Below are 25,478 nucleotides of genomic sequence, written 5' to 3'. Positions count from 1 at the left end.
TGGACACTATGTCTTCACTTATAATATTTATATGGGAGCGCACCTTTACCACCACATCTGTGTTTAGATGTTGTGGGATTACAAATTTATACATTGTTATATATAGGTTCCAAAGTAATAGAATATAACTGAAAACATTATCTATATTTGTGTTTTACATTTTGAAGTAAACTTGAGGAAATTCTAAGGAGATAACGCAAGACTGTGTAAGTGTTTGAGACATTAAGTCTTTTGTCTTTATGCACTTCCTGACCATTTAGCATAAGCTCAGAGATTGGTGATACTCTTTCTGGACAGGTTTCCCAAAACCTGTATTTTCCAGGCCTGTTCCTGTTCTCTTCATTGTTTCTAAAATGAGCACCATTTGTCTTGAATGACTTTTGGAGCCCCTGAGTGGTAGGCTGATTGAATCTATGCATTTGATTGACACTGTTATGCTGATTAAATCAAGCATTGTATTGCTTCGAGTGTCTCCTCCCCTGCTGTATAATCCCTCCCCTTGAAATGTATATAAAATACAATGTTCAACTGGCTTTAGTCAGACTTGGAACCTCAGTGGAAAGACAGCACGTTTTTTCTCAATAAAGAATCCTGCTGAAAAACCTATCCAAGTTCTCCTGGTCTCTACTTCAAGAAACAACAGAAGTTCACAACAATGTCTTTGCTGAAAACAATAATACCTCAGAAAAGCGAGCTCGATGTCTCTGCGGTCTGAACTGTGTGCGCGCGCCGCTGGGAGAAAACAGAGCTAATTGAGTCGAGCTGCAGGAAAAGGTGGACGGTGTGTGTATGGAGGGGGTTGTGCGCGACGTGGCAGCTCCTTCTCCCAGGGGAGGAGTGTGTGTGTGTGTGTGTGTGTGTGTGTGTGTGTGTGTGTGTGTGTGTGAGTGTGTGTGAGTGGAGGGAACGCTGAGAGGAAGTGAACGCTTCCAGCTGTAATGCTCTTCACGGCTAACTGAAGGCCTGAGGTGCTCTTCCCTCAGAGTTGAAGGTCAGACATCACATCCTAGTGACCCATGTGGCCAGCTTCACGGAGAGAGAGAGAGAGAGAGAGAGAGAGAGAGAGAGAGTGAAGGGGGAAATGAAGCGAGTGAAATGTGTGGAGCTGTAGATGTTCATTCAGAGGTCTTGGCTGCAGTTCATGTAGAATGTGAAATTCTCCACACAGGATTGACATGACTTGGGCTTTATTGAGAATGCATACTGGATACTACTTTATTTTATAAGTATGTGCCCATATGAACCATATGCAATATTAAAAGGCTTTATATCGTAATATCATGCAACCAATGATGCAATAGTCAAAGTGTCAAAGCTGTATGTCAGAATGCTCATTAACACGGACCAATGTGAGCTTCTTTTAAAGTTTCCTAATTTTGTTCAACAGGTTTACATGCATCAAAGATCAAAAACACTTTAGTTTTCTCATTTTATACATTGCACATCACCACAATATTCAATGATTCTCAAATGATTCAACAGATCATTAAACAGTCTCTCTATAAATCCCTCCTTTCCGTGAGCTACTCTGCTCTGATTGGTCAGATGCCCCAGTCTGTTGTGATTGGTCTACTCTGCTCTGATTGGTCAGATGCCCCAGTCTGTTGCGATTGGTCTACTCTGCTCTGATTGGTCAGATGCCCCAGTCTGTTGCGATTGGTCTACTCTGCTCTGATTGGTCAGACGCCCAGTCTGTTGTGATTGGTCTACTCTGCTCTGATTGGTCAGATGACCCAGTCTGTTGCGATTGGTCTACTCTGCTCTGATTGGTCAGATGACCCAGTCTGTTGTCCCTACTAGTGACGTACAAACGTAACGCATTAGGATTCGAAACCCAAACGACTCGTTTCGACGGTTCAGAATCGATTCTTTCTTTGAAGAGACAATCACTTTATTTAACGTGCACTTTCGACTTTACAACTTTACAGAACGTTTACATTCACATACAGCGATATTACACACTGCATGAAAGGGGATATTAAAAAAAACAAACCCTTAAATTTATGTAATTATTATACGCTTTGCATTGCTATGTCAACATAAGAAACTAAATTATGATTTTTAAAATAGTAGACCAGAGACCGGACAATATATCAAATAAAATCATAAAAATTCACTGATGTTTTCCCAGTTTAGTTGTTATGCATCTCAACGTGTGGCGTCCGGGATAGATGGTGTGTACAAATAATGAGTTATGATTGGCATGATATTTATTATATCCGTATCTAGTAATCCGTCACATTTGGGAATGGAAGGTCAAGTTGAAAGCTTTGTATTGTGGGATATAGTATTCCATGCAGAGTGATTTGGGTGCACATTTACTTTAGTAGTCATTGGGGTATGCCATGCTTAAAGGACAACTCCGGTGAAAAATGAACCTCGGGGTAATTAACACATGGTTACCGAGTAGATCGTTCACTGGGGTGCGTTTTCATGAAAATTGAATGTAAAGAGTTTTATCTCTAAAAACAGATAAGCTTATAACGCTAGTATATGGGACACAGAATAAGTCAAATTAAATCGCTAGTTAATTCCACTAACAAGGCTCAAAATAGCCTCACACTAACACGGCTAATGAGGGTCCCTACATGCAAACCGAAGCATTGAGAACTTTGTAAGTGTACAAACAGTTTAATAAGAAGATACTTAATAAAGACAGAACATTACGCGTATACAGACAGGAGCCATCTTGGAAAACAGTCTCGACGAGTCGAGCCACGGTTGAATAATCCGCCATCTCTTTAGTGTGTATCCTTTGGAAGCACTAATAATAAAAATATATTTTGATTTATTTATTTTCTCTGTTGCGTTCAGTGCTTTCTTCCGGAAACAACGGATCATATGAGATTCCAAGTCACAGTTCATCAATTAGCACAGCGTTCGTGGCTCGACTCGTCGAGACTGTTTTCCAAGATGGCTCCTGTCTGTAAACGCGTAATGTTCTGTCTTTATTAAACTGTTTGTACACTTACAAAGTTCTCAATGCTTCGGTTTGCATGTAGGGATTATGCTACCGTGTTAGTGTGAGGCTATTTTGAGCCTTGTTAGTGGTATTAACTAGCGATTTAATTTGACTTATTCTATGCCCCATATACTAGCGTTATAAGCTTATCTGTTTTTAGAGATAAAACTCTTTACATTCAATTTTCATGAAAACGCATCCCAGAGAACGATCTACTCGGTAACCATGTGTTAATTACCCCGAGGTTCATTTTTCACCGGAGTTGTCCTTTAAATAATATTTGCATATGATTATTTAAACATTTGCACTGTATGCGCAATGCAAAATAGTGTAAGCAGAAAGAAGACGTGCCTATGGTTTCCTGGATGTTTGGTCGCCTGTGCTGCTGGTCAGAATGCATGTCACATGATGGCTGTAATCCACAGAAGTCGATTCAAACTGACACCTATAATGAGCAGCTCTGGCTCAGTTTTAAATGTTTTCTGTTTATTCCTCAGGCCTCGCGTTTGAATATCACTGCCACTCCTGATTAAGGCGAATACAGTGGCTTTATGCTGATGGCTGGGCTGAATGCTGCCGTCCATCAGAACAGGCGATTCACTTCTGTGACTTTAACTCGTGTATTTAAAAACATTTCTGGTTTTACATGAAAACATCACATCAAGCAGGCGTGTATAAGCCATCCCGACACACTTTCCAGAGGTATGTCTCATTTACATCTCATGCAATTTACATGAGGTTGATATGCACCCTACATTTCAGCTCCTGCTGATGTGTGCATGTGCAGAATGGACTTTAAAAAAGATGTGCGGTGATGAAAGCTTTAAACACTACTACTGCATTTGGCAAGTGGCATTTTTTTTGTGTATAATCACAGTTGGAAATGGAATATCTATTCAAATGCATTGCATTATAGGATATAGGGCTGTACGATTGATCGAAAAATAATCGAAACCGAAATTCAGAACCTCTAACCGACTTATTTTTCCCATGTCGGTTATTCCGGTTTTAGTCATGTGACTCCGCCCCGTCAGTCACATCAAGTGCACACACACACACACACACACACACACACACACACACAGAGACGGGCTCACAAGCCCCGAAGCCAGATCCAAGGACTTTCGTCCTTATGAAGTTTGTCAAGTAAATGCGTTTAAAGGTTTGAACATTAAAGCGATTTTAGACCATCAGATGTGTATTATGTTGAACTAATGCCTGATATATTGTGACAAACGATCACTCAGACAGAAGCTCGCACATCACGTGAAGATCGCGCGCAGAAACGCAGTGTCAACGCTGTCCTGTGACTAAAGTAAAGTCACTAAAGTACCTTAAACTCAACCGTTATAGGCATATATTTTAAAGGTCCTGTTCTTTGTGATGCCATTTTTCAAACTTTAGTTAGTGTGGAATGTTGCTGTTAGAGCATAAATAATACCTGTAAAATTATAAAGCTCAAAGTTCAATGCCAAGCGAGATATTTTATTTAACAGAAGTTCCCTTTCAAAGCCTACAGCGAACGGCCGGTTTGTTCTACATCCTGGTACTTCCTGCTTTAATGACGTCAGTAGAACAGTTTGTCGACTAACCTCCGCCCACAAGAGTACGCAAAAAAGGGGGCGTGGTCTTGTTGCTCCCTCGTGGAGAAGAGGAAGTGTTGCGTTCGGTTCGGTTGCGTTTGTCGCCATGTCGTTCAGACGCTGTTATTTTCATCCCGGAGTCAAATCACCTTTGGCCTTCAGGGGCTGTAGTTTGAGCGCGTTCATCTCCCCGTTATGGTGAGAGGCGTGACCTTCCCGGTAACGTGCGCTAAGCTGCTGTCCAATCACAACACGGGAACCGCTGGCATAATCAGAACTCGTTACGTGTTTCTGAAGGAGGGACTTCATAGAACGAGGAAATTCTCAGGCCGTTTTGAGGACAGTGGAAACAGCGGTATACAGATCAGTAAATTGTGTGAAAAATACTGTGTTTTTTTACACATGAAACATGAACACATGTTATATTGCACACTGTAAACACAATCAAAGCTTCAAAAAAACACGAAAAACGGGACCTTTAATACCTTTGAAGTGAGTACAAACCACAGCTTCATAATGAATAGAGACGGTATGAGTAATTCACACACACAATCACTCTCTCATTAATGCATTCAAATAAATGTAATGTAGGCCTACAGTGTTAATTTATCTGTAGCTGATGTACAACAAACAGAAATCTTCCCCATAGACAATAACTGCTGAAAGTGAACCGTTTCCTTCAAGTGTTTTAAAATCACAAAGAAATGCACTTTTTCATTAGAAAGAAAAATTCCACCTTTTAATAGTAGAAAATATTTACAGTACAAACCTTATCATGAACTTACTCAAAAGCCTTGGAAAGACGGGAAAGCAAATCGTTCATTAATAGCAATCGAGGTAAAATGTTCAATTAATCGAGGTTTTTATTTTTGGTCAAATTCGTTACAGCCCTAATATGATACAATATTGCATGTAATCTGGTTGAATATTTCGATAGAGTAAATGCACTAGATCATGCATACTGTACACAATGCACTGCATGCTATGTTTTTTCGTAGTATGCCATTCTGAGCTGACCCACACCGATCATGATAGATGCAGGATTGGATCTAGTGTATCTCCGAGTGTCAATTAAGCTAGGATTCCTGCTGTGGTTGCTCGCCTGTGGTTGTTACCGAAGCTCATTTATTCATTTGCATGCAAAATTGCAGCAGTGCAACTTTCAGTGTAAGCATTTGATGCCTAAATTCGTCATGAATTAACGACTTAGCCTCAGCCTACATGCCGTCAAAGGTCAGGAAAGTTATGCCGATGAAAGCAGCTAATGTGTGGACTGTAACTTCAGTAGTTTAATGAGCCCGTGTTCCCATCACAGCTGACATTGCTAAAATTGCAATAGTGTGGATGCGCCTCAAAAATGGTAGCAGTGATTTCCTTCACGCAGGCTCTTAATGAGACTGAAGGTAAATCCTGCGGATGTATCCGTGAGTGTTCCCGTCAGACAGACCTCGGGAAGGGTGTGTGTTCTCACTCCGGATGAAACACGGGTGTTAATAAGGCCGCTGCTGTGTGTCCCGGCTGGTTGCTAGCACAATGTTCATGCGCTGGGATCACCCTATGGGGAGTATGGACGATAATCAAGAACAGTGCTTTTGACAAGGATCATAATCTTTAAAAAAAAAAAGATCTCATGCATTTATAGCCTGCTGCCATTACCATGACATTCAGTGTTCACACATCAGTAGGGTTTCAGTTTGAGTCGGTTTGTGTCATGGGGCGGATCATGGATAGCACGGAAAATGCTAAATGCATTTAAAGGGGTGGTTCCATGTTTAAAGGGCTTGGTTGTGTTTATGGGGCGCAGTATAACATGTCTTACTTTTTTTTTTAAAAACGCCATATTTTTCTTATATTTTACCTTTATTCCACACCGCTGTCTCCTGTCCTTTGAACGGCTCACTTGCTTCCTGCTTCTATGAAGCCCATCCCTCTGAAAAACACAATGGTCTTAGATTGGTTAGATGGCCAGATGTAGTTTGTAGTTCTGCAACAGCTCTCTCTCTTTCGTAATGACGGCGACGTGGCCTCGCCCACTTTGTTGCGTGTTCGCGGGGGCAGTGTTTATGTTAATAGCAGGTGTTTATGATGTCACCAACCCGGGAAGAAGCTTTTTGTCGTCCAAACCGGCCGTTTTTGTAGGCAATAAACTGCCATAACTTTAAAAGATAATATCTCCGTTTGCATTGAACTTTCAGCGCTGTAACTTTGCAGATACTGTTTATGCTCAAGCAGCAACGTTACACACTAACTAAAGTTAAAAAAGTGAAATCGCATGCAACCACCCCTTTAATAAATCATGTATACTAGTTGGGATGGCAAAATAATTACTCTGCACTCCGGAATACATGATTGTTACTGGTTAAACTCTCTAAACCCGAAAGTGCGGAAAAAAAACATAATCAAATGACTAACCACTGAATGTAACATCTAATAAAATAGGTATAATTTTAAAGCTTAGAAACAACATGAGAGTGAGTAAATACAGAACTAACCATTTACAGTTTGGGAATAGTTATTTTGACGCACTTTAGAACTGAGATTGCATTGATCATCTGAAGAGCACGCGCTGGGATGGCACTCCTCAAAGTGGAAGCGCAAACATCATTTAAATCACCAGATCACATTTAGTTTTAGTAGTATGATTATTCAAAGCGTTTTAGATGCTTTATTCTTATATGTATAGTGCATTCATATCAGGAGAGGCGGGAGATAGTGAGCACCGGGAGAGTGTGTGTGTGGCGCGAGTCCTGCATGAGATCAAAATGAAAGTTTACAGAGTTTCAGTGAAATTCCTACATTAAACGACTATATATAATGTTGAATATCATGAATAGGAATGCAATGGGGGAATATTTGTGTGTCCTGATAATAATATCTTTCAATCGGCCTGTATTTTGGTCTTTCGACGCATAACAACTTCGGCAGGCTTTTCGGTCCCTGGCCAGACCCATCCAGTCTCTGCCGATGTCCTGAGCGAGTCCCGCCATCAGGTTGCGAAGCGGCCGAGCGGTCTTTAGATGTCGAGAGGCAGCCATTTGGTCATCGCCCGTCTGACATCTTGACCACGTGTCCGGCCCAGCGCTTCTTGGTAGGGCTGGGTAAAAAATATCGATTTCTCGATTTTAATCGATTCTCACTTTTACAAAACAATATTGATTCTTAAATCCCAAGAATCGATTAGTGTATTTTTTTTTACGAAATTCAAAAACATAAATAGTAAATACTGTTTTGGCACTGTGGCGTGAGATCGCCAAGAAAGAAAACCAGCAGCAGTGCGGAGCAAACATGAACGGATCTTCTCTTCCACCTTAATACCAGTTACAGTGCGAAATAAACACGAATGAGCTTCTGAAAGTGTGTTAAAAGATTCAGGACAACTTACCGAAATCCATATCATGTCACATAGAATCGCTCGATCAGTGTTTCAACCGCAGAAAGAAACCGCAGTGGCGGCCTGGGGGTTGCGCATCCACTTTGTCTTGGCCAGGTTCATCTTCAGGTTGACCGCTGGGCTGGTCTGGTCAAGCTGGTCGAGTTGCAACTGCACGTCGATTAGGACGATGGCGATGGCGAAGCGCAGATGGCTGAGCCACTGGCCGTTTACGCTTATACACTTGTTGTCCCAGTCGAGCTGTAGAAAGACGTGCTCCAGATACGCCGTGAACAGCTTGGGCTTGACGCCTCTGGCGATGGGAATGTGCAGTGGAGCAGGGGGATGTTGGTGGAGCATCCGCTGTTCTGCTCCTGCAAAAGGGCCACGTACTCATCGGCGACGCCATGTTGATGGAGGGCGCGCAGTACAGCGTTGATCTCCATGCTAATAATATAATAACAATAATATTATTTAAGTAAGGAATAAATGACGACGGGCCAGTGAATTATTAGAAAAATAATGCACATTAAGTCAATTATTCCGCTTATACTATGGTTACCACCAGTGTTGGGGAAAGTTACTTTGAAAAGTAATGCATTACAATATTGCGTTACTCCCTTAAAAAGTAACTAATTGAGTTACTTAGTTACTTTTTAAGAAAAGTAATGCGTTACGTTACTTTTGCGTTACTTTTTCTCACCTGGGCTGGGCTTGTTTTTGTTTATAACAAAGTTATAATAAAATATATATATATAATTATTTTAATTTTTTTGTGCAACGGTAAAGACCTCTTCATACCAAAATTGAAATAATAAGCCCCAGGCTGAGGTAAAAAATGCAATTTGACGCATGAACAGTAGAGGGCGCAGCTCTGGATAATGGTAGAATAGGACGCAGGTGAAAAAAGTTTTACCAATAAAAACAAAACATCTAGTACTTTTCATCATCAAAGGTCAGTAGCAAGACATTGGTAAATAAAATATAAAGGTAGATTATGCATAAAAATAGTTGTTTTATATAACATTTAATTATTGGAGGTTTGCATAGTACTCTGATTTTGCATTTGACTGATTTTATTCATTTTGAGGAGTACAGAATCTTTACTGTGCAAGTGAGATAAATAAATGCTCACTATAATAGAACTACAATAACCATCATGTTCACACACACACACCTCTGCACTTATTTTTCTCAACATGGGGGCAGGAGAGCTGTCAGTCAAATTAATGTGAAAAAGTAACTCAGATATTTTGTTGTTAATTTGAACAGTAATGCGTTACTTTACTAGTTACTTGGAAAAAGTAATATTATTACGTAACTCAAGTTACTTGTAATGCGTTTCCCCAACACTGGTTACCACACCTCAAGACATCGATCCGATTATATATTTAAAGGGATTCGCCGGTTTTTGTACTTAAATCGCTATTGTGAGTAGGACTATTTCTTCCGCGTCTCATCCAACGGCTCTTTTGCTAGTTCCGAAACGTCATTTTAAAGCTGTTAACGGAGGTTAATGTCATGTTGCTTTTCATTTGGTAAACTATTTTACTGATGAAATCGTCAGAGCAGCGCTGACATCACGTTTCTGTGCGAGTGTGTCCGCATGTATGTGTGTTTGAGTAGGAGAGCGGGAGAACGAGAGTAATGTGCGTTTCTTACTTAACTAAATGTAATTTTGTGGAAATAAAACATGGAAATAATCTGTCCTTTTTATCTTATTGTTTACTATATGTATTTGATTGGTCAGTGTCGTTGTGGTTTTTTGCTGTTGTAGGCTGTAAAGACATTTGAAATAACTGAAATCATTTGGCGAAGTGATATGGAACTGCAATGCGGTCAAGAGCTGCGGTTCGCTGTGCGTTTCCCAGAAAATAATTTCACTCCTCAGAACATCAGCCAATCAGATTCAAGCATTCAATGGCCCTCTAGTATAAATAATAAATAATAAATTCATACTTTTATTCAGCAAGGACGCCTTAAATTGATCAAATCAACATTGAATGATTTGTGAAGGATCATGTGACACTGAAGACTGGAGTAATGATGATAAATTCAGCTTTGATCACTGGAATAAGTTACACTTTACTATATATTCACATTGAACACAGTTCTTTTAACTTGTAATAATACATCACTTTGAATGCTAGTGTAAAACTTTTGATCGATGACGAGTCTAAACAAGAAAGCAAAAACCCGTTAGAGATACAAAAAGCTGGATTTTCCATTGCAGATCATATTAGAAACAAATATATCATTTAAATTCAAATCAATAATTCATGCATATGTATTTATTTGCTAAACAGACTGCATTCACCAGCTTTAATGTATAGTGTTGCTTATAAATGCATTTAAAGTGCCGCCACAGGCCCTCCTTTTCACTCAATGTAATGTGTTTTAAATGCAGATGCGCTGACGCATTCGTACCCACAGTGCATGCGCCGTTATGTGTTGATGGCGACTACAAAAGAATCTTCCAGATTTGTCCCTAGTAATTATGAATAATCTGGCAACGCTTTTATGCCTTGTGAGATTCAATCAGTCCGCTCTCAAATAAAAGACCCAGAGCTTCCACGGGCACAGCAATTTGAGGAATCTGGGACGTGAGTCATGCACATCAATAGCGCTTTACAGAAACCGCACTGCAGACACGTTCAGAAACAGCAGCTTTATTGATTTACTTTGGCATACGTTCATTAAAACCTATTTTCCCCCTCGTATTGGAGAAATACAATAGATATTAATGCAGGTGCACAGAGCTCTCGTCACCCCTTACCTGTAAGATTTGCTCATACTTCAGGGGACACAACCATAGTGAACATTTCTTTTTTATTCTTTTTTTTTAATTAGGAGTGCAAAACTTACAACATAGGGTGAACACAGAACACAAAAACAACAATAAAACAGCAGTAATAATAACGGCAATGAAAAATAAGCAGCAATGACAGACAATAATAGTAATAGTAGAAGTATTTAAATAGTAATAGCATGTATAATAATAATAATAATGGTAATAATATGTTTGATGACGGCAACAGTAATATCAGTAATAATAACAATAACAGTAATAATAATAGTGAACATTTATTTTTATATTTTTTTTATTAGGAGTGCAAAACTTACAACATAGGGTGAACACAGAACACAAAAACAACAATAAAACAGCAGTAATAATAACGGCAATGAAAAATAAGCAGCAATGACAGACAATAATAGTAATAGTAGAAGTATTTAAATAGTAATAGCATGTATAATAATAGTAATGGTAATAATATGTTTGATGACGGCAACAGTAATATCAGTAATAATAACAATAACAGTAACAGTAATAATAATAGTGAACATTTATTTTTTAATTTTTTAATTTTTTTTATTAGGAGTGCAAAACTTACAACATAGGGTGAACACAGAACACAAAAACAACAATAAAACAGCAGTAATAATAACGGCAATGAAAAATAAGCAGCAATGACAGATAATAATAGTAATAGTAGAAGTATTTAAATAGTAATAGCATGTATAATAATAATGGTAATAATATTTTTGATGACAGCAATAGTAATATCAGTAATAATAATAACAATAACAGTAATAATAATAGTGAACATTTATTTGTTTATATTTTTTTTATTAGGAGTGCAAAACTTACAACATAGGGTGAACACAGAACACAAAAACAACAATAAAACAGCAGTAATAATAACGGCAATGAAAAATAAGCAGCAATGACAGATAATAATAGTAATAGTAGAAGTATTTAAATAGTAATAGCATGTATAATAATAATAATAATGGTAATAATATGTTTGATGACGGCAACAGTAATATCAGTAATAATAACAATAACAGTAATAATAATAGTGAACATTTATTTTTATATTTTTTTTATTAGGAGTGCAAAACTTACAACATAGGGTGAACACAGAACACAAAAACAACAATAAAACAGCAGTAATAATAACGGCAATGAAAAATAAGCAGCAATGACAGATAATAATAGTAATAGTAGAAGTATTTAAATAGTAATAGCATGTATAATAATAATGGTAATAATATTTTTGATGACAGCAACAGTAATATCAGTAATAATAATAACAATAACAGTAATAATAATAGTGAACATTTATTTTTTTATATTTTTTTATTAGGAGTGCAAAACTTACAACATAGGGTGAACACAGAACACAAAAACAACAATAAAACAGCAGTAATAATAATGGCAATGAAAAATAAGCAGCAATGATAGATAATAATAGTAATAGTAGAAGTATTTAAATAGTAATAGCATGTATAATAATAATAATAATGGTAATAATATGTTTGATGACGGCAACAGTAATATCAGTAATAATAACAATAACAGTAATAATAATAGTGAACATTTATTTTTATATTTTTTTTATTAGGAGTGCAAAACTTACAACATAGGGTGAACACAGAACACAAAAACAACAATAAAACAGCAGTAATAATAACGGCAATGAAAAATAAGCAGCAATGACAGATAATAATAGTAATAGTAGAAGTATTTAAATAGTAATAGCATGTATAATAATAATGGTAATAATATTTTTGATGACAGCAATAGTAATATCAGTAATAATAATAACAATAACAGTAATAATAATAGTGAACATTTATTTTTTTATATTTTTTTATTAGGAGTGCAAAACTTACAACATAGGGTGAACACAGAACACAAAAACAACAATAAAACAGCAGTAATAATAACGGCAATGAAAAATAAGCAGCAATGACAGATAATAATAGTAATAGTAGAAGTATTTAAATAGTAATAGCATGTATAATAATAATAATGGTAATAATATTTTGTGATGACTGCAATAGTAATATCAGTAATAATAATAACAATAACAGTAATAATAATAGTGAACATTTTTTTTTTTTTTTTTAATTTATTTTTTATTAGGAGTGCAAAACTTACAACATAGGGTGAACACAGAACACAAAAACAACAATAAAACAGCAGTAATAATAACGGCAATGAAAAATTAGCAGCAATGATAGATAATAATAGTAATAGTAGAAGTAATTAAATAGTAATAGCATGTATAATAATAATGGTAATAATATTTATGATGACAGCAACAGTAATATCAGTAATAATAATCAATAACAGTAATAATAATAGTAAACATTTCTTAAAATATATATTTTTTAATAGTGTGGTGAACATTTCACAATTTTTAAATTCCACTATAAGAATATTTTGTCCATTGATGTTAAAGGCTCTTCATGGAGCCATAGATGCCAATAAACAACCTTTATTTTGAAGAGTGTATTGATATGAACAAACCCCTATGAGAAGTGTTTCTGAATGATGAGACCTGATGGATAAAACACATCCCACATACAAAAACCAGAATATATTATAGAAACGTGCACAATTATTCATTTTTGCATACGTTTTCATCCAAAGTGACTTCACCTGAGAAACCGCATGGTAACACTGTTCGTTTTTCATGGGCAAGCATCCAGTAAAAACTAATATAATTAGTATATTATGCCTTAATAATAATAATGTCTTAATTAAAATGTTTAAATCGTTGTGTTAATATCTATTCAACGGATTTTGTGGGCTTGTGCTGTAGAAATGAAATGAAATTGTGCTGTTTTTCATATGGTATGTGTAACCTTTTCATAAACCGATCGAATTGGAGGACAAATCTCCATTCATGATCCCAGTCTGTTCTCTGTTGGTCATGTAGGGAACTGCAGGCAGATATTTTTTGGTTTTCCTGTGTTTTGTTACAGCACACACACACACACCATATACATGTATTTATTGTGTATGCTGTTTTATGCAGTACACAAAGCTAAAGTATCAGTTTTGGGTTTTACGCTGGTTAACACAAGATGGCGGCAAAGGCTTTTCTCTTCGTTCTTGTTGGACTCTTTCATTCTGTCCATTGTTCTGGTCTTTCCACATGCGATCGAATCAAGTCGTTGTGCGTTTTAGTCGGTTTAGTTATCTTCTGGGATGCATTGGTTGCTATAGTAATGATGTAGGCACAGTGACTTTTTACCACAACTGGGTAATGCAAGCTGGCGTTTGGGAAATGTTTCCTCTTGCTTACGTACATGATGGCATCTAGCCACGGTGAACCTGATGAACTCATGAGACGACAGCAATAAAGCTGACACTTCAGATTGTGCATTAGGTGTGTGATGGACACACTCACATTACAATGTTTTAATGATTTAGAAAGAAGCCTCTTTTGCTCATTATAAATACAGAAAAAACAGTAATATTGTGAAGTGTTTTCTGTTTGAATATATAGTAAAGTGTAATTTATTCCTGTGATTTAAAGCTGAATTTACTCCAGTCTTCAGTGTTTCATGATCCTTCAGAAAAATTTCTAATATGATGATTTCTGATTATTATTATTATGATGTTGAAAATAGTTTTTGCTGCTTAACATTTTTGGTGGAAATGATACCATTCAAACATTTGTGAAAAGAGAAATTAATAGGATGCATTGCATTGATCAAAAGTGTCAGTAAAGACATTTATAATGTTACAAAATATATTTTTAATCAATTTAATGGCAAATAAAATGCTGACAATCAAAATATTAATGTTGTTCATTTGACTTTCTATTCATCAAAGAATCCTGAAAAATTAATTTCCACAAAAATATGAACTATTTTCAACATTGATAAATAATTATAAATGTTTGTTTACCATCAAATCATCATATATTACTGTGCGTTCACGTCTTGGATGATTTGGGCGTTGAGGAGAGTTGAAATCAGCTCAAGTTTATGGTAATGAGCTATGACGCAATTCGGCTGCAACCAATCAGAATGTAGAAGTGCTCCGCTTCCAGAGAACGCAGTGCTGTAAACTTTGGTTCCGCCCACATTAGTTCCCAAGCAAAATGGAGGAGAAGTTGATCATTGCTGTGGCGGATTTGATAAGAAGGCACGCAATAATATTTATAGGCAACATTTTCACTCTATAACGCTTGTTTTTCAGCGGGAATGCAATTAATTTGCTCAAAACAACACCGATTTGACCACTTGCATTAATGCTGCACTTCACCCAGGACAGTTATTGTAATGTAGGCTGCACACAAATTAATGTTAATGTTAATTAAAGACCAAGGCTAGAAAACGTCTCCTGTAAACTGCATGTTGAAGACTAGCACTTAACCATGAACACAAAATTCACACCACACAAATGACTTTAATTCGTTTATTTCGTTAGCAAACATGTAACTATAAATGTTGTGGTCAGTCAGCGCAAATACCGGCCCTTCTAGGGTCTTCGGGGGCTTTTCTGACCCCCAAAAATGTTTTTATGTTCGTGTGACAAAAAAAATCACACTCAGGGTCTTAGAAAATGGACAAAATTCATCCTCAAAAACAGAAACAACACAGAACACGCATACAGAAATGAAGTGGCACACTTCCAACAGTGCATAAGACATGCACAATGCAAAACGAACACACACACACACACACACACACACACACACACACACACACACACACACACACACACACACACACACACACACACACACACACACACACACACACACACACACAGGAATACATTTGTTATTGCTTGTTATTGCTGTTCAGTTTCATTGCATTTTGAAGTTCATGTTGTGTATTTTTTACTCAATATGTAATATAACTGTTCATTTCTGTTGATTCTTGTTCTGTTACAGTTAGTAACTCAAGTGTAGATTAAATTTGTAGAATTATAAGAAAATCAGATGTTTGAAATAAATGATAAACTCTAAAGACTCCAACTTTTCTCTTGTTCAGGTTTGATTGTAATCATAATGTAACATCATTGAAAAAAAGATTTTTTCAGTACAAAAAAATGCTAAACTTTGACAAAATTAATTAATTTTAATTGTCATAATTGTGATTTCATAACATTTAGATATGAATCCAACTGAAAAATACTTGTGTAAAGATGTCTTTCAGTCAAATAGCACAGCAAATAGTGGAGCTCTGCAGCCATTTACTGGTAAAAGTCTTTTTTAAATTTATTTTAAAACTGTATTTTCCAAAAGATGGGCAAAAATCTTCCAATAAACCATGTAAAATTATCCATGTCATCCCTATGAATGAAAGTTAGAAATTTGGGTATTTTATAATGTGAGTTTTACATAAAAAATTATTTTGTGTGAAAATCCATTAAAAATATATTTTAATTTATTTATATAAATTTAAAAATTATTATAAATACTCCAATAACTGCACAGATGTTGAGTAGAAACATTAATAAACAGAGTAAAATTACATTTGTTCTAAAGAAAGAGTGTAATAATTTTACTAAAGAGTGTAATTCCCAAACGAAGGCTGTACAAAGGTTAAATTAAGTTTAAAGCTTTCGATCTACGTCAGCGCGTCCACAAATCTCTCTACAGCGTCGATGGCTGTCAAATTATTTGGCATTATATTTTAAATAAAATTATACATCATTCAAATTATACATAATTTAATATCTATATATTGAAGTTTTTTCTTTGACCTTTTCTCACCATTTCCTTTATCAAGTAAAAATACAGCTTCATTAGATGAATTTGTCTTCATGGGCGTCCTCACACACACAGGATCTCTCACAGGCTGCTGGTGTCTGGATTCATCCGCGCTGCATCTGAAATGAGCTCATTAACTCAGTCATTAGCATGGATTTTAGGTCGGTCTAGATTCGGTACGCAAATCAAAATAAACTCCCTTGTTTGTTTTCCCTGAGCAAATGAAATGTGGGTTACTTTGATGTGTGTGCTGATTGTGTAGAAGTCGCAGTTCAGTGGTTGTGAAAGACGGTCATCAGGTTTCAATAAAGCGCTCCAGAATGTGCACAGTTGCATTTTGTCCATGTTTTTCTCTTCTACAATCTGTCGCCCCAGTGGGAGATTCTGCAACTCATTCTCCTGCACTCAGCTTTTTTATATATTTCTATTCGGTATTCTACATCTCATTTATGGCTGTTTTAATCTTTATTTTTTGGATTCTATAGCTTAATATTTTTTTAATTATTTATTTATTGCATGCATAGTAGTAGACTGATGTCTTTTTTGGCCATGTGGTTCATTGAATTTAACCCTTTAAGACCTAAGGGTATTTTTACAATTAATTACTAAAAAAGCTTGTAAAACATCAACCCTGTTGTGCACAGACAATTGACACACCTCTTTTTTTCAAGACAAGCTGCACTGTCAGTATATTTGTGTTGCATTGATGTCACCTGAATGTAAAATAAGTTATGGGACCATAAAGACAAATGAAAACATAAAACGGAAATTGAATCACTCAAATATTTATTGAAAACACACACAAATAAATAAAAGCTAAGCATATTTCCTCTGGAAAACAGTTTGTTCAAGTCTTTAGAGTCCTGGAATTCAGGAATAAACATGATAACTTATACAGAACCAAAACTATTTACATTTTTCCAAAAAAAGTCCAGGCGCTTTTGGCCTCTTTGGATTTTGGATATTTACTGGTGCCAAGCCTCAAAACAGTTCCTATCAGGAACTTCTCCTCAAACTTTCTCCTCAAACTTTCTCCACAAAACTACTAAAAACTGCAGCGCGTCTCTCTCTCTCTCTCCTCAACACTAGCCGTGCGTCTCTCTCTCTTCACAATAAAAGAGCTGTGGTTCATGCGTAATGACGCACACCAACGTGGATGACGGATCAGCCTGTCATTGGTCAAACCCTCATCCAAAATGGCAGCTAGCATCGCGCTAGCGGCAAAAATGACGGAAAATTTATAAATGATGGACATCAAGTGGATATATCTTGGATGTAAGCGTTTTGATTTATTGCTGAACAACTCCAAAAAGATGCACATGTTCCAGGCTGGATAGAAAACCTTCTGTAAAGGCTACAAAGACACCAAAGACACCCCCGTGATGGCTAGCTCGTTAGCAGACCTGCCAACATGTACGCATTTTTCGTACTCGGCACGCATTTTGACCCTTTGGTACGCTTGTACGATTCGCTGCTCTCTATGTACGCATTTTGTTGCATCTCGCATTTCGCCGGTTTCAGTGCAATCTATGACGTTGATTCTGCTGCTGAGCCACAGCGTGAAAGTGGAGTGAAAAGCTTTCGGCCAATCAGAGCGCTTCATTACCTCGCTTACATGCCCGCCCCTCCTAGACAAATGCTTCGAGTCCGCGCTGCGCGCGTTCGTTTCATTTCAGTGCCTCAAGCAAGCTAGGCAGGACGGATAACTGCAGGCTTGCATGCCATGGCTGAACCGCCTCACAGAGATACGCTGTTGGCGGTTACAGCCGCGGATGACTTGACGAAAAATTATATTTTAAATAAATTTGGGCGAGTGGCGGTTGAACCAATCAAATGGGAAAAAATATATACATTCTTAAATATTATTACAGTGCACTAAGCAAACCTGCAAGCTATGAGCCCAGCTGTCAGTATGGAGGCCTAGCCTACTTCTCGTAGATATTTTAAAACAGCCAGTCGTTGTAGCCTACCACTCGGGGAATAGGCATTTAAAACAGACAGATTATGGAGTGATATAAAAATGGCATCGGGCAATGGCAGCGCGAGATGTTCAGAAGAACGCAAGAGCTAAACTTCTACAAGCTCAATAACATCCAGAGCAAAAAATAAGGTAAAAAAATAGTCGAAAAACTTTGCCCATCGTTTATTACCAGATGTGCAAGGCAAGCGGGCAAGTTTTGGGGTTGTTATGGTCGGATAATTAAAATGTGAACATGCACGTTGCACAGTTGTTCGGTTGACTTTCACCGAATTTTAATGAATGAATAGAGTTTGTGTAATATCAAGCTCCTTAATTCGTTTCTTGTATGATTTTGTTTGACCTGCTGGTATAAAATGTTTATAAACTGTTGTGTTGTGTTGCGTCGCGTCTTGCCACATTCAATGTAGAAAGCATTGCTTTCGTTTGAGGGTGCTTAACTCGCGTCAGTAGACAAAAAGTTACCTGATTGTGACAGATGGTCGAATTCACATGACACATTATAAATTAGCATTATAGTCTGCCATAGCCTACCCTACAGTATCAAAAAGACCAAAGCCCTCTGATGCAGGGAAGATGAAAAATGTGGATAAAGACAGAGGTAAAGTGATGTAATGAAGGAACAGTTTATCTAATTGCATAGTATTAAGATACTAGTAAATGAATGGCAATTATTTTTACCTTAAACTTTATGCTAACAATTGTGCTGGGTTGTCCAGAGTGGCACCAGACAGTGTGACTTTACCTTAATCTTGTCAGATTTTTTTAAACGCATGGAATATCAGTTTTTTATTAATGTTTTTACTCTACAGTTGTGTAGTTGTGTTAAATTATATACATTTTTATTTATTAATTAAAATTCATATTTAATTTGATTAAATATTAAATTAAATTTACATAAATTAGTAATAATAGTCTATTTATATAATAGCAACATTTTATGTCAAATTCAAATAAAATATCTACTACTCAGTTTCATTCATAGTGAAAATATGAAATGGGCCATAGTTTAGTGGAAGATTGCTGCCATCTACTGGAAAACAAACACTTTTGCTATTGAATACGGTAGTTTGTTATTAATCTTACTATTTGTGTTTAATCTGTCTTTGGTTCTATTTTTGTATGACGTTTAACCATCATCAGCCTTTTTTGTATATAATATCCTGAACACAATGATGGGTGTGTAGTAACTGTATAACATTTATGGTCTACTTGTATTTGGTTATGGAGTAACTAATAAATCGTAATTGGTGAAAGTATATTGTGTATATTATGTATTTTAGTGTTAGGTATCTCATAGATTACTTACTGGTGTGTGGACAACGGTAGAGCGTACATTGGCGGTGGGCTGTCGGGTGGGGTGGGGGGGGGGAGGGGGTAGGGTGTACTCATAAAGTTTCTTCAAGGTTGGCAGGTCTGCGTTAGCTTTCTGCTGGAAAAAACGGTAAGAAAATCGATAAAAGTTTCATGAAATAATATAGATATTTATCGGAGGTGCTGTGTGACGTTGTGGGCGATGCCGTCGGGCTCTGAGGGTTAAACAATTGAATGTATTTATGGTTTTTTTTTTCCATTACTTTCCCTTTAGGAACTGAGTTCATGACTTTCTGAATCAGTCAAGCCTATCTAATGTTGTCTACACACAGCTGTGTCTATTGGCATGAAAGACGGGCAGTTTGATCGACTTCATGTGACCTTTGTCATACTATAGAATGACCTTGATATCAGACATGCCACAGATCTCATTCATACTGACCCAGAGCTCATGCTGGGGCTTTTCACTTCCTGTCTGACCTCTAGTGTGATCTTCACCAGCTTAACACAAACACTGCTGGCCTGATTCATTCACACACACCTGCTTGAAGACATCAGTCATTTCATCGCTTTAGTGGAGTAATCACACTAATATACATTGTTTACAGTATATATTGTATTATATACAGTATGTATTCATTGTACACGCTGATCAGGCATAACATTATAACCTGTGAAGTGAATAACACTGATGATCTCTTCATCTCCTGTTAGTGGGTGGGATATATTAGGCAGCAAGTGAACATTTTGTCCTCAGAGTTGATGTGTTAGAAGCAGGAAAAATGGGCAAGCGTAAGGATTTGAGCGAGTTTGACAAGGGCCAGATTGTGACGGCTAGACGACTGGGTCAGAACATCTCCAAAACTGCAGCTCTTGTGGGCTGTTCCCGGTCTGCAGTGGTCAGTCTCTATCAAAAGTGCTCCAAGGAAGGACCAGTGGAGAACCGGCCACAGGGTCATGAAGGACCAGTGGAGAACCGGCCACAGGGTCATGAAGGACCAGTGGAGAACCGGCCACAGGGTCATGAAGGACCAGTGGAGAACCGGCCACAGGGTCATGAAGGACCAGTGGAGAACCGGCCACAGGGTCATGAATAGGGTTGGGAACCGAGAACCGGTTCTTATGCAGAACCGAAACTGATTTTTGAAAAATACCAGAACCGCGCGAAATTCCTAAGTTTCGGTTCCGAAAACGGTTCTGGTGCAATGTGTGTGCGAAGCGCTGGAAGCGTATCCTTTCATAGCGAGTGACAGCCAGTGTTGCCAACTCCGTGATTTTCCCGCTTTCCCGTTTTCCACTGTTGCCGCGGGCTGTGTTTCATGTCCGCGGGTTGAAACGATTGTGCAATTGTGCGGGTTTTGTTGTGAAAACCTGGCAACCCTGGCTCACCTCATCATGAATATTAATTACGTTGCCTGCCGCTTCCAGGAGGGCAACGCAGTTCAGCACTGAAAGCCCTCGCGCTACACATTTACGGTTTTGCGTCAGATATTTTCTCGTTGACCACCAGCATAGCGAAGAGAAAGTCACAAGTATGGATTCATTTCCAAAGAATGAATGATAATGAAGCAAAATGTAACACGTGAAAAGTTAATAACATGCAAAGGAGGCAGCACTAGCAATTTGACAAAACATTTGCTACAGCACAGAGTGCCTCAGGGCTTATACCAGATTTATAGTGAAAGACCTATATATATATATATATTTGTCAACCGTTGAGTCACCATGGTTTAGGTAAGCGTTTAGGCACAATTACCTTTGTAATGCTGAATTGCAATTTATTATTTACAAGTTCACTGAATAACTGAATTACTATTAAATTAATATATAACTAATTAATAAATATAACTAATAAATATAATTTATAACTTGGCTTTATTCAGAGACAGAGAGATAAAATGTAATAAGACAATTTCAGAGGTGTTCATTTGAAAAAAAAAGTGTTGCAAGAATGGCTTAATTAATACTGTAATATATGTACAGTACAGGACTTTTTTGACATTGCCAACCTGTAAATAAATTTTAGAGCAAGTAATAAACACAAAATGGATTGTTTGAGTTGCGTATTGTGCCTTTTTCCTTTACCACTATTTGTTTAATAATTTTAATGGAACCGGAATCGGAACCGGAATCGTTAGGCGGAACCGGAACCGGAACCGGAAAATTTCTCACGATTCCCAACCCTAGTCATGAAGGACCAGTGGAGAACCGGCCACAGGGTCATGGAGGACCAGTGGAGAACCGGCCACAGGGTCATGGAGGACCAGTGGAGAACCGGCCACAGGGTCATGGAGGACCAGTGGAAAACCGGCCACAGGGTCATGAAGGACCAGTGGAGAACCGGCCACAGGCTCATGGAGGACCAGTGGAGAACCGGCCACAGGGTCATGGAGGACCAGTGGAGAACCGGCCACAGGGTCATGGAGGACCAGTGGAGAACCGGCCACAGGGTCATGGAGAACCAGTGGAAAACCGGCCACAGGGTCATGAAGGACCAGTGGAGAACCGGCCACAGGCTCATGGAGGACCAGTGGAGAACCGGCCACAGGGTCATGAAGGAACAGTGGAGAACCGGCCACAGGGTCATGAAGGACCAGTGGAGAACCGGCCACAGGCTCATGGAGGACCAGTGGAGAACCGGCCACAGGGTCATGGAGGACCAGTGGAGAACCGGCCACAGGGTCATGAAGGACCAGTGGAGAACCGGCCACAGGGTCATGGAGGACCAGTGGAGAACCGGCCACAGGCTCATGGAGGACCAGTGGAGAACCGGCCACAGGCTCATGGAGGACCAGTGGAGAACCGGCCACAGGCTCATGGAGGACCAGTGGAGAACCGGCCACAGGGTCATGGAGGACCAGTGGAGAACCGGCCACAGGGTCATGAAGGACCAGTGGAGAACCGGCCACAGGGTCATGAAGGACCAGTGGAGAACCGGCCACAGGCTCATGGAGGACCAGTGGAGAACCGGCCACAGGGTCATGGAGGACCAGTGGAGAACCGGCCACAGGGTCATGAAGGACCAGTGGAGAACCGGCCACAGGGTCATGGAGGACCAGTGGAGAACCGGCCACAGGGTCATGGAGGACCAGTGGAAAACCGGCCACAGGGTCATGAAGGACCAGTGGAGAACCGGCCACAGGGTCATGGAGGACCAGTGGAGAACCGGCCACAGGGTCATGGAGGACCAGTGGAGAACCGGCCACAGGGTCATGGAGGACCAGTGGAGAACCGGCCACAGGGTCATGGAGGACCAGTGGAGAACCGGCCACAGGGTCATGAAGGACCAGTGGAGAACCGGCCACAGGCTCATGGAGGACCAGTGGAGAACCGGCCACAGGGTCATGGAGGACCAGTGGAAAACCGGCCACAGGGTCATGAAGGACCAGTGGAGAACCGGCCACAGGCTCATGGAGGACCAGTGGAGAACCGGCCACAGGGTCATGAAGGAACAGTGGAGAACCGGCCACAGGGTCATGAAGGACCAGTGGAGAACCGGCCACAGGCTCATGGAGGACCAGTGGAGAACCGGCCACAGGGTCATGGAGGACCAGTGGAGAACCGGCCACAGGGTCATGGAGGACCAGTGGAGAACCGGCCACAGGGTCATGAAGGACCAGTGGAGAACCGGCCACAGGGTCATGGAGGACCAGTGGAGAACCGGCCACAGGGTCATGGAGGACCAGTGGAGAACCGGCCACAGGGTCATGAAGGACCAGTGGAGAACCGGCCACAGGGTCATGAAGGAACAGTGGAGAACCGGCCACAGGCTCATGGAGGACCAGTGGAGAACCGGCCACAGGGTCATGGAGGACCAGTGGAGAACCGGCCACAGGGTCATGGAGGACCAGTGGAAAACCGGCCACAGGGTCATGAAGGACCAGTGGAGAACCGGCCACAGGCTCATGGAGGACCAGTGGAGAACCGGCCACAGGGTCACGGAGGACCAGTGGAAAACCGCCCACAGGGTCATGAAGGACCAGTGGAGAACCGGCCACAGGGTCATGGAGGACCAGTGGAGAACCGGCCACAGGGTCATGGAGGACCAGTGGAGAACCGGCCACAGGCTCATGGAGGACCAGTGGAGAACCGGCCACAGGCTCATGGAGGACCAGTGGAGAACCGGCCACAGGGTCATGAAGGACCAGTGGAGAACCGGCCACAGGGTCATGAAGGACCAGTGGAGAACCGGCCACAGGGTCATGAAGGACCAGTGGAGAACCGGCCACAGGGTCATGAAGGACCAGTGGAGAACCGGCCACAGGGTCATGAAGGACCAGTGGAGAACCGGCCACAGGGTCATGAAGGACCAGTGGAGAACCGGCCACAGGGTCATGAAGGACCAGTGGAGAACCGGCCACAGGGTCATGGGCGGCCGAGGCTCATTGATGCCAGTGTGGTCCGATCAAACAGACGAGCTACTGGAGCTCAAACTGCTCAAGAAGCTAATTCTGGTTCTGATAGAAATGTGTCAGAATACACAGAGCATCTCAGTTTGTTGTGTATGGGGCGGCACAGCCGCTGACCAGTGCCCATGCTGACCCCTGACCCCGCCCAAAGCACCAACAGTGGCCCGTGAGCATCAGAACTGGACCACAGAGCAATGGAAGAAGGAGGCCTGGTCTGATGATCACGTGTTCTTCTACATCAGTGGATGGCCGGGTGTGTGTGCGTGGCTTACCTGGGGAACACATGGCACCAGGTGCACTATGGGAAGAAGGCGTGGCGACGGAGGCAGTGATGCTCTGGGCAATGTTCTGCTGGGAAACCTTGGGTCCTCCATCATGTGGATGTTACTCTGACACGCTCCACCTACCTAAGCATTGTTGAGCCCATGTCCAGCCTTTCATGGAAACGGTTTTCCCTGTGGCTGTGGCTCTTTCAGCAGATAATGCGCCGCCACAAAGCACAAATGCTTCAGGAATGGTTTGAGGAGCACAACAACGAGTTTGAGGCGTTGATCTCAATCCAATCGAGCATCTGTGGGATGTGCTGAACAAACAAGTCCGAACCATGGAGGCCCCACCTCGCAACTTACAGGACATAAAGGATCTGCTGCTAACATCTTGGTGCCAGATACCACAGCACAGCTTCAGGGGTCTAGTGGAGGCCGGGTCAGCAACACAATATTAGGTCATAATATTATGCCTGATCGGTGTACACACACACATACACACACATGATTAAATGCATGAATATTATGCAATTTACAATTAACAATTTGTAACATAACATAGCTCATGCATCATTTCAATGGTTTGTAACAACTTCAATTACATTCTCCGGTAATGTGTGTGTGTGTGTGTGTACATCGTCTGTTTTCACATCGGCTCACATTGAATTCAATCATATATTTGTTTTTAATAAACATCTTTTAAATTTGAACTGATGATGCCAATCATCAGATCTCATTGTTGGTCTTCCGTCCTTCATTTATATTCACAATGAAAACACGGACACACACGCCACATTATCTATGACGCCTTTCACTTTGAGGAGCACGTGATTAAACAAAGCATTCATCACATAAAGACTTCATCACATTTATCATGTTCATTTTCTAGCTCACAGACAGACGGGTGGAGAAATGAGAAGTGCGGCTGGCAATGCCCCGGTCTGTGGTCCAGCTCCTCTGATGTATTTACAAACGCTGCTGCTGGGAGAGGCCGGTTTATTCAATAACCAGCATGATGTGTTCTCAGTGTTGTGTCGGCACACAGACGGGTGAATCTCCTCCTCTCTCCCCTCC

General features: G+C 39.9%; 2 protein-coding genes across 3 annotated transcripts in view; both read left to right on the top strand.

The window, feature by feature from the left end:
* Positions 1 to 25,478, top strand: part of LOC307118638 (3',5'-cyclic-AMP phosphodiesterase 4D-like) — a 444,553-nt gene that overhangs the window by 196,239 nt on the left and 222,836 nt on the right. The gene's annotated exons all lie outside the window — the stretch shown is intronic.
* LOC307118640 (uncharacterized protein) lies at positions 20,528 to 24,484 on the top strand. The gene is made up of 2 exons (XM_079804338.1): positions 20,528 to 20,796; positions 23,317 to 24,484. Coding segments are annotated over exons 1-2 (939 nt in total). The 5' UTR covers positions 20,528 to 20,795; the 3' UTR covers positions 24,255 to 24,484.

This window comes from Gobio gobio (genome assembly GCF_949357685.1).
Source record: "Gobio gobio genome assembly, chromosome: 22".
NCBI classification, from domain to species: domain Eukaryota; kingdom Metazoa; phylum Chordata; class Actinopteri; order Cypriniformes; family Gobionidae; genus Gobio; species Gobio gobio.
This window is presented reverse-complemented; position numbering and strand designations above follow the sequence as displayed.